At 39.5% G+C, this 9806-nt stretch overlaps 1 protein-coding gene across 1 annotated transcript; it reads right to left on the bottom strand.

Annotated features, from left to right (window-relative positions):
• Positions 1-2709: 2709 nt before the first annotated feature.
• On the bottom strand, positions 2710-7137 carry CTLA4 (cytotoxic T-lymphocyte-associated protein 4). The gene is made up of 4 exons (XM_009996200.1): positions 6953-7137; positions 5149-5499; positions 4634-4743; positions 2710-3680 (listed from the first exon to the last, which is right to left on the bottom strand). The coding sequence occupies exons 1-4, from the start codon at positions 7008-7010 to the stop codon at positions 3582-3584; spliced, it is 618 nt and encodes a 205-aa protein (XP_009994502.1). The 5' UTR covers positions 7011-7137; the 3' UTR covers positions 2710-3581.
• Between the last annotated feature and the right edge of the window lie 2669 nt (positions 7138-9806).

Raw genomic sequence — 9806 nt, 5'->3', positions numbered from 1 at the left:
CTTAAAAATGAAGTTTTATCCCTTACCTGAACTCTTCCTTGCTCTGTCTCTCTAGTAAACAACAACAAATTCTCAGTTACTGGGGTCTTTTATCAGTAACTGTTATGTGCTCAAACATACCACAGTTCCTTACTATTCCTCTTTGCTATACAGTATAAAAGTACCCTCTAACTAAGACACTTATTTTATCAGTCACAAAAAAATTATAATAAAGTCATTTAAATGCAGAATGTGTGTAGAAGTGCAGGAATATTTATGCCTAAGCCATGGTCAGGAGTCTGAAGGATCAGCAGAATATGGTGCTTGGTGTTTAATTTTTTCTTCTTTGCAGCTCAATTTTTCTGCATTTCACCTCTTTCCCCCATCTCCCTCCCAGCTATAAACTAGTGTTCAAAATTTGTTACCCTCTTAGGGACTGTAGAGGCCCCACAGCCTACCTGTGAGGGAAGCTAGCTCGAAGTACCATTTATTTGTTCAAGCAAGCATGCAATTTACAAATATCAAGAATAGATTGTTTTTAGTAATGCATAAAACTATCTGCTTTATATCAGCCACCTTTGGTTTGGATTTAATTATAAAACTGTTGGATCTGTTGTCTGATTCCTATTTATGCCTCTCCTAGAGGCAGAGCTCTTTTGTAATAGTTCATGCTATTTCTGTTACCAGGAAAACTGATACATTTTCTGGTTTATTTTTCAGGGCTCACTCCCAAGCTGTAGCTGTTGTCTAGCACAAGGAAGAAGACAGTGGCTGTCTAGGTGAGATGCTCAGTTATGCTTTTCATCTCACTGTTCTATTGAGCACAGTTCTCAGACCAAGAGTCAGGATTTCCACTTCATTGTATTTTCTGGGATGTATGCTGATCTAGAGTTTGCACCTTTTGTATTGGTACTGCTGTGGCCTGACAGAAAACTATACCTGACTTGCATTCATCAAATTCTTTTGAGTGTTGATTGTGGCAAGATACTCTCCAAGTATCAGGGACATACAGAACACAGGAGCTTGAGCATAGAGCTCAAGGTCTTGGAGGGCAGCACTTTTCAGAGCTAACTGCTATGTGAATGCTATGGAGATAGGTATAAATATCATCTTTGTTAGGCTCCATTCATCTCCATAGTGCATATAGTGCCAGTTATAAATTATGAGAGTATCATTGTCATAAAATCTGAACTGAAATCTCACTTTGATCTTCATTGATCCATCTGTTGATTTGAGTGTACCTAGTATCCTGCCAGAACCTCACTTAGAAAAAAAATGATAGTGTGTACTTGAATCATGTTTTAGCTCTGGGAAGGGTGCTGCAGTGGTAAGGAAAGCAAGAGAAAATTAAGCACTGCAGAAATAAGAGCAAGTTCTGTAAAGTAGCTACTGAGAATGAAGAGAAGTTCAAAACAGCCAGAGAATTTGGGTGAAGTAATTTCCAATAGCATCATTAGTAAACATGGTAACAGGAATTATTTAAGTGCAGGAACAACAACAAATTCTCGCTAATGCCATGTGTGAGCTGAGTGTTTCTGCTCTCCCATAACCTTCCCCATTCAGGTAATTTAGCAACCTGCAGCTTATTTAAGGCAGAATTACTTACTGGTCATTACAGGTTGCATGTCTTAAGGCAATGCTAGTGTACTAAGTGGGATTATTCCAGGGGGTTGCAGAAGGCCTTTCCATGGTCAACTTAACTGCCAGAAATGAAGGTGAATTGGAATATATGCAGGTTCTGCAGGGACACAAGTTCACAGCCAGCTGTGGACAGAGGTCATGAGTTTGTTGATACAGGTCCAAAGCATCTCTTCTCCCAGGAGAGATAAATTTAGAAAATGCTTTACTTGAGCTGCTTTTAGATTGCTTAAGTCAGCTAAATTATTGGTCCCAGGGTATAGGAACTGTCAAAGAAAAGAAAAAGAAAAAAATAGTTGATTCCTGATTAGGAGTCAGACACATGATTCAGGGGATATCTGAGCTACTACTTGCTGTGGTGGAAAAAAAATTGCCTGGGATTCTTGCTTTGTCTGGATAAATTTATTGGCTTGCACAAGTGGATGTGTGGGTCAGACCTATTTTATCAATCATGGAACACACTTCTCTGAGTAGGCTGCACTTGAACACGCAGAAATTCAGTTGTTTTGCAGTGATATATATGCAGAGGGCTGTGGGGATTTGGGTTCACAGTTATGGAGTCAAGAAGCTGCATTTGCGTCTGTGAAACAGAGATACATGCTGCCAGGTGTTTTTATTGCAAGGTGAAATTTAGCTAGCAGAGTCAAAGTAGTAGGTAGAAGCAGAGAATGATGAAATAATTTTAAGCTCCAGCAGCTTTGTGTGTCAGCTAACATGTAGTGAGAGTGTCATAGAGGTGCAAAGAGCAGGATTTGAAACTAGGACGTGTTTTTTGTATGAACATGTACAGGAGATGCTTTCAAAGTTGTTAACGGCTACCTTCTGCAAGTAAGTAACTTTGCTGGAAGTGATGAGGTGAGTGGTGGTGTCTCTCAACCACACCACAGCAGCTTTAGCTGGAGTAGCAGACCTGACAGATGGTGACCCCCCAAGGAGGAGAGCTAAGAACGTAAGTGTTGGCATGAGCACACAGGCTCCCTCAGAAGCAAAACACAGGGTCAGAGGGGAAAGGTTCATCTTGTCATCGCTGCTTTCTAACATGTAGCCACTTCCTGTTTCTTCTGAGAAAGGTGAATAAGAAATTAACTTGAATTTGGGCAAAGCTTCAAGATTTTTATTGAATGGTACATATTTAATAAACAAGATTATACACTATCAGTATTTTCATGGAAAATAGACTCAGTTAAACACAGCAACATAGTTCTGCCTTTTGGATAGATGCTAATTTAGCATTTGTAAAATGTAAGGCCCCAGCAGAGCTGGAATGTCCTTCTAGAAACAGCCAAAGAGGGCTTCTGCTGGGCAGCTCTTGTTTCCAACCTGCTGTTAGCACTGGCTCAAATATCATCAGTGTTGATGCCAGCACAGTGCAGTGCCAGTGAAAGGAGCTGAGATCAGGCTTTTAGAGCAGTAGTGTCATCACTGTCAGCCTACAGTGATGCCTCTCTGGAAGTGCAGAGCACTAATGCCAGAAATGGGACCAATAAATAGCAATGCAGGGAAACAAGTCAACATTCCATTGTACATTAGTGTGCTCTTCTGCCTCTGCCCCTCAGACCTATAGGATTAGCCTTGCAATGATAAACACGAGCCTCTGTCATAATAGTGTTTGGATTTCAGTTGTTCAGTAGAAATGGTGAAATTTGACAGGAATATGCTTAGTTGCAACAGCAATAGCTTTTAATGCTATGCATATATATAAATGTATATATATAGACTACATATTGGTACAATACAACTAAAAGAATCAATGGCCTAATGTAGCCATTTTTATGTGACCGGCTTAACCTTGAAATATTAATGCGTAAACTATTTATTCTCCTCCAAACCATAGAAGTTACAAACAATATACTCTCTCCTTCCCTTACACCTTTGTAATAGGACAAATAATTTTATTTCTTTAACCTAAGGGAATTACCAGACTCTCCATCCCAGTTAGGAAACTGTCGCATTCTTTCCTTGTTTCAGTTAACAGTGATGTGGAATGGAATCACTTTTTTCTCTAGCTTTTCAGAGGGCATTTTCACATACACCCCAGTAGTGAGACATTGTCTTCTCTTTATCTGTAAAATATGGGGGGGCAGTAAAATAAACAAGTGATCATAGAGTAATAATTGACCAGCACATTCTAGAGAAAACTGATGTATGTTCTGTCTTTACTCAGTAGAAGGTATTCTAGGCACCTTTCCCTGTCACCTCTCTTTGTAGAACATCCATTGAGACCATTTGAGGGAGAATTAGGAGTTATGGGGGCCATTTAGGAAAAAACAGTCTCCTGCCATTCATGTAGCTGTTTGAAGGTCTTCCTGCTGCAGAGTTCAGAGTTGGTTCTCACTGGGAAGTTTTATTTACATTCTAGGGACTAGAAGGGCAGATAGAAAAATAAGGGACAGGGATACTGTTTGGTTTTATAGTTTGACTTAAAAGCTTTCAGTTTATTTCTAACAGACTGTGAGGTCTCAAGACCCCATGGAAAGAGGCAGCCAAGGCCTACGTTTCACATGATTTTGCATTAGTGCAGATATTTCTAGATGTGAAGTCAAAAATGCTGAAAGTTACAATTCCCAACCCACCCACCCCCCGAATTACATGGGGAAGGCTTCTTAAGTTTGTTTTGCACACAGGTGATTAGTGAGAAAAGTAAAAAAAAAGTCCTGGGATTTTGTATGAACCAGTTGTGAAATCAGGGTACATGTGAAGACTGTTGCCTTTGATCCCTGAAGCATTCAGGACTCCAGCCTGTTCTAAGCATCCAAACCTAAGCCAAAGGGTCAGTCCAGCTGCTGCAAGCTGACTGCTTTCTGGTGCTCTGGCAAAGTGAAAGACCCATAAATAAGTCTAAATAGCAGGTCCAGCAAGTTCTCTTATTTTGCATTGTTGTAGCAGTTTTGCACCAGTAAAAAGGGGCATCCTGGTGTGCTTGCTCCCAGTGTTCTTCCCTGTTCTTATTTCTTTCTGCTTATCCTTTGCACACAAATTGTTATTAGCAGAATGGAACTGAGTTGATGGGACTTACCGCTTTGCCCACGAGAACAGCTGAGATGATGATACTGTAAAGAAAAAATCCTGAGGCAGTAGCTCCTAATACCCAGAGATATATGGCAGTGTCTGGACAAGGTTCTGGATCTAAAACATGATATCACACAAGTCATGTCACACAAAAAGCTCATGAGGAAGCCCCTAGAGTAGTAAGTTAGCCTCCATACTGCTTTTCTCTAGCATGAGCTATCCCAGGATACTACCAGGACTGAGGGTTGAGTCCCCACTCAACCTTCAATGAAAATTCACTTTATCTGTGGAAGAACATACACCTTACTCTCTACTTTGCTAAATGCATTGCATGTCCATGAATATGCCTACTTTAGGTTGGTGCAGGAAGATCTGAAAGGAATAAGAGCTAATCATGATTCTTAACACTTGAATAAATGTTCAGCCTCACTTCTTACAAACAGAACTTTGAAGACCTTTGAGACAGAATAGCGAGTCTCTTAACTTGGGAATATCATAGTATTGTAAAGCTGCTTGGCTTACCAATGACATAGAGATGCGTCCCATTTCCCTTGTTCATAAAATAGGGTGGAGGGTACATACGCTCCATCTTGCAGACGTAAAGACCAGTATCATTAGCTTGCAGGCCAGTGAGGGTGAGGGTCACATTGTTTCGGCTAGGGCTAATGTGGCACTGGATTACCTCTTCCACACTGAACATTTTAAACTCTGTTGTATAGGTTGAAGCACAAATCTCAGTGAACCGATCACCTGTCTGTTTAAGCAGAGTCACTCGAATTTCCTTTGCGTTCCCAATGTGCTTGTATTTACACACCAAGTTGGCAACTCCTTGCCTGTTGGCCAGCACCATTGCTGGCTGAGTCACTTCCATTACTGTAAGGAAGTAAAGAGAATGAAGGTAAGTGGACCGTCAATAAATGGTCTGCACATGGAGTGTGCAGACTTCTGACATGTCCTGCTATTCATGGGTAATTCCTAGAAAAAAAAAAGGACTCCAAGACCACAATTCACATAGGCAATGCATTATATACTTGAAAAAGCTCAATAAGTGTTTTGATTAGTATAAATTATATTATAAATCTCAGCAATTACTAGTTGCTTAAATAGTAGGTTATTTGGCCCACTTACTGGAGTAATGACCTGTATGCTTCAATTTCCCTCAATACAAACCTTCCAATGTATATAAGAAAGCAAAAGAAAAAAATTCATGGGTAATTCCTAGAAATGCTGCTAAATCCTTAAAAAAAAAAAAGGACTCCAAGACCACAATTCACATAGGCAATGCATTATATACTTGAAAAAGCTCAATAAGTGTTTTGATTAGTATAAATTATATTATAAATCTCAGCAATTACTAGTTGCTTAAATAGTAGGTTATTTGGCCCACTTACTGGAGTAATGACCTGTATGCTTCAATTTCCCTCAATACAAACCTTCCAATGTATATAAGAAAGCAAAAGAAAAAAAAAAAAAGAAAAATTAGACTTCAGATGGTAAAGCTGAAATTTGAAATTTAAAACCAGACATTTAAAACACAATTTCTGCATGGTAGAAATAAGCCTGTTGACATCTAGAAACAAACAGGTTTATATCCTGTATACAATATGGAGCAGAACCATTAGGGTAACAGTAAAACTGTATGGAAAAACCTGTTTGTGTATTTTTGCTTCTGATCCTTTTGCTTGTCCTTTTTAACCACGTATTCCCAAGCCACACTACAGCAACAATATATACCTTAGGCTACAGTATAGCAACACACAGCAAAGCCTGATAAACATACTGAAAAAAATCATTACAAGTCTTAAAAGAAAACTAGTGTACCGTGTACATCCCCACTGGCTGCTTTTTTACAACTTCTACTGCTACACAGTGAGAAGGCACTGACTTTTGTTTTTACAAGCTGTGAATGCTCAGTATTATTTGTTCAATTTCATTTTATATCAGTCCATTTTGGAGCAGGGCTTATCTTCTTCAGTTCTGCAGTGCCAGAATTTGGAACAAAGAAGTAGAGTTTCTCTATCCATTCAGACCTCTGTATCCACATTGTCAGTTGCCAGCAGCTTCACTCAGAGTGCCTGATTTGTAAAAGGCTTTCTTCTTCCTTGAGCTATTCAGAATCCTGCCCAGCCTCTACAGATGCTACTGCTCTAAAGCCTGCATCTGGTTTTCCAGATAGCTTACAGTGCCCCAAGACCTTGTTTCCAGACTTCCTTATGGAGGGGTCCCATGTCATCTCCCTCTCTTGTTGTACCCAGTTCATCTGCAAAGATGTGAAAATGAGAACATGTAGACACCCCCAGCTACCTTGCCTCCTTCATCTACCCACCTTCAGCAATGGCAGTGGCTGTGCAGAGAAAGCCCACAGTGATGAATATTGAGAGCATTCCTGTGCAGGTACAGATGCTGCAGGCCCTGAAGGTAGCTGATGCCTTCAGACTTTAAGACAAACTGGAACTCTTGGGGCTGGAAAAAAGGTGACACCTTTCAGGATACTGAATCTTCGAAATGTTTGAACCCACACAGGGTCAGTGTGATATATATATAGCTTTGATCCCAGATGCTGTACCTGAAAGTAATATGAAGCTTTGTTTTGGTTTTACGAGAAAGGAAGTAGTGGGTTTGATTAATACGTGCACAGTTAACCTCAAACAGCATGAACAAAAACAACTGTTCAGCAGATGGAAAATATATATTCAATCCGAAACTGCTGTCCATTCTGCTTTAAAATTGGGGGAGGAAAAGTAATCATCCAATAGGGCAGCTCAGGCCCCTTGGTGCTGCTAGCTTGCACAATCATAGCACTTAATATTTTATCAATCATCAGGTATTTTCTACTGCCCTACAGCTCTGCATAATGTGACATAGTGAATCAGTGAGAGCTAGCTTTTTTATGGAGGACTCCCCTCCACCCCCAATTTCTGTGCTTGCTTTCATGTTCATACTTTTGATGTTTAAAAATTCAAAATACCAATTAACTTGCAATGACTTCAGCTTTTTGTATCAGCAGTGTGACTTGAATAATAACCTAGGTTTTTTAGGCTTTTCTGTTTCCAAGAAAAAAATAATCTATCTAGGTTTATAGCTAATGACTTCCACATCTACACAGTACTTTCCTTACCTACACACTTTACTGCCTAAGTACCTTGAGGTCACCAGATGAAAAACACTGCAGGAGTTTTGATTATTGTTATCTCTGCTTAGAGCACCTGCTTCATTTCAAATCTCAGTGGAACAGTTTTCCCCCATTAGCCTTTTAAAAGTCATGTAAGGTTTGAAAAGATGTTGCTTTTTTCTGTGATAGACTGTCATATCCATGAAATGTTGCCTAAGTATTTCATAATGAAGTTATGCTTCAGTTACACTAAAGGTCATAATTCTTTTTTTTTTTTTCCCACACTTTGAGAAGTTCTTTCAGAATGTGCTGTATTGTTTATATATGTAGATATAGTAGATTGCAAAGACCTACTTTTGGACTGTGACCTAGAAAAAACAACAGCATTAGTTCTTGAACTGTAGTCTGATCAGTCCAAAGATACATTTGGAGAAATATTTGATCTTGATATCATATAAATATAAAATTACATGAATAAATGTATGGCTTCCATATGTAGGTGATACAACAATTGTTTGTAATGACAGATTCATACTCAGTTTGATCTTAGCCAGCATTCAAAACAGAACTGATAATAAAAATACAGCTATGAGAAAATGGAAAACTACACCATAATAGTGTTGGACCCATAGTGTATTACTGCTTAGACAAGTTTAAATCAATTTTACTACTAAATGTATTATTAAATAAATGCTATTGCAACATCATATACCAGAATATCAATGAGATTTATGGAACGAAATTACCAGGTTATGCCTGACATTTTTATATCCAGACTAGTAACCAAATTACCTGTCCTATGTATCTTTTGGCCTTTGGTTTTGTATGCAGTTAAGCAAATTATGCATTTGAGCTTCATCAAAAATAATGTCTTCTCCTGGTAACTGAATGAGATTGCAAATTGATGGTGCAGTTAACCATTAAACACTTGCAAAGTATTTCCATGTAAAACTCAGTGCTCACTGCCCCACATATCCATGCTATCTTATGCAGCTCAATTGAGAGGTTGCTCTGCTCTCTGGCAATCACGACTGCCCTGGCAAACGTGTTTTCAGTGGCACTCAATTTGTTTCTTTTCTGTTTTGTTCTGAGGGTGTCTTTTCAGGTTGACCACTTTTTACGTTATACCCTTTTTCCTCCTTAAAAGCCTCATGCTGTGATGACTGCTCTTCTAAGTAAGGCACAACGTGTCTCCCTTTGGAGTCTCTTGAAGTCATCTCTGTCTTCACAGCCAGAGCAACCTGATGTGAACCCAGGATAATGCCCTTCCAATGGACAGAGGTCACTTTGCTATGGTGCCCTCTATCCTTGCTAATCAGACTTTGCATCTTGAGTTTATGTATGTAGGTGCATAATGCAGTAAAATAGAAATCTTGTTCCAAATGAGATCTTTCCTTCATGGCTCCCATCCTTACCAGCTCAGTTATGACATGGAACAAGGTATTAATAGATCAATGAGTTCCACCCTGAAGTAGGATCCACAAGAATTTCTGGGAATACCTTTTTTCTATGCTCTTCCCCTCTTCTAACTACTCTTCAGCTGATAAGAGTCTCTGGATTTCTGCTTGGTCTGTCTTCCCTGTCGATCACAGCCATGCTTTGTTGGCTACAGCCAGAGGACCTGTCTTAATTAGTTACTGTGCTTTCTTGTCTGTGTAGTCTAGTATCTTCCTGCCCTGACTTCCTCATCTTGAGAAGTTTTTTTCATCTACTCTTTTACCACAACTAGAACCTGACACATGGCCTAGGGCCAGGGCAATGGTATGGGTGAAAGAAGAGCCTCCCTTTCACTTTGAGATTCAGAAGGTCCTTCAGAAAGGATATTTATTCCTCATGTGTCTCAAACAGCCTGTGCTTTGCACTTTTTGTGTAAGATGAATCTTTCCGTTAATGCACATACTTACAGTACTCTTTGTTCTTATGGGTGATATTAATCCCCAGATCACAGGAAACCTTTATACTATCTACTTTTGCTACCATAGCAAAGTGTCAGAGCAAGGCAGGGTACAGAGGGCCTTGCAGAGCCTTAAACTGAGGAATCAACTTAGGAGTGGTTTGGATCTCACAG

This window comes from Chaetura pelagica, unplaced genomic scaffold (assembly GCF_000747805.2).
Source record: "Chaetura pelagica isolate M959 unplaced genomic scaffold, ChaPel_1.0 scaffold3, whole genome shotgun sequence".
NCBI classification, from domain to species: domain Eukaryota; kingdom Metazoa; phylum Chordata; class Aves; order Apodiformes; family Apodidae; genus Chaetura; species Chaetura pelagica.
The sequence above is the reverse complement of the archived record's forward strand: the minus strand, read 5'-3'. Positions and strand labels throughout refer to the sequence as shown.

Bases quoted from the DNA above. Each gene is read 5' to 3' on its own strand.
- CTLA4 (XM_009996200.1), bottom strand. From the start codon at position 7,010: ATGCTCTCAATATTCATCACTGTGGGCTTTCTCTGCACAGCCACTGCC. The intron at 5,500-6,952 runs GTGGGTAGATGA...ACTTCCTTACAG, and splicing joins AGCCACTGCCATTGCTGAAG to TAATGGAAGTGACTCAGCCA. The intron at 4,744-5,148 runs GTAAGCCAAGCA...ATCATGTTTTAG, and splicing joins GACGCATCTCTATGTCATTG to ATCCAGAACCTTGTCCAGAC.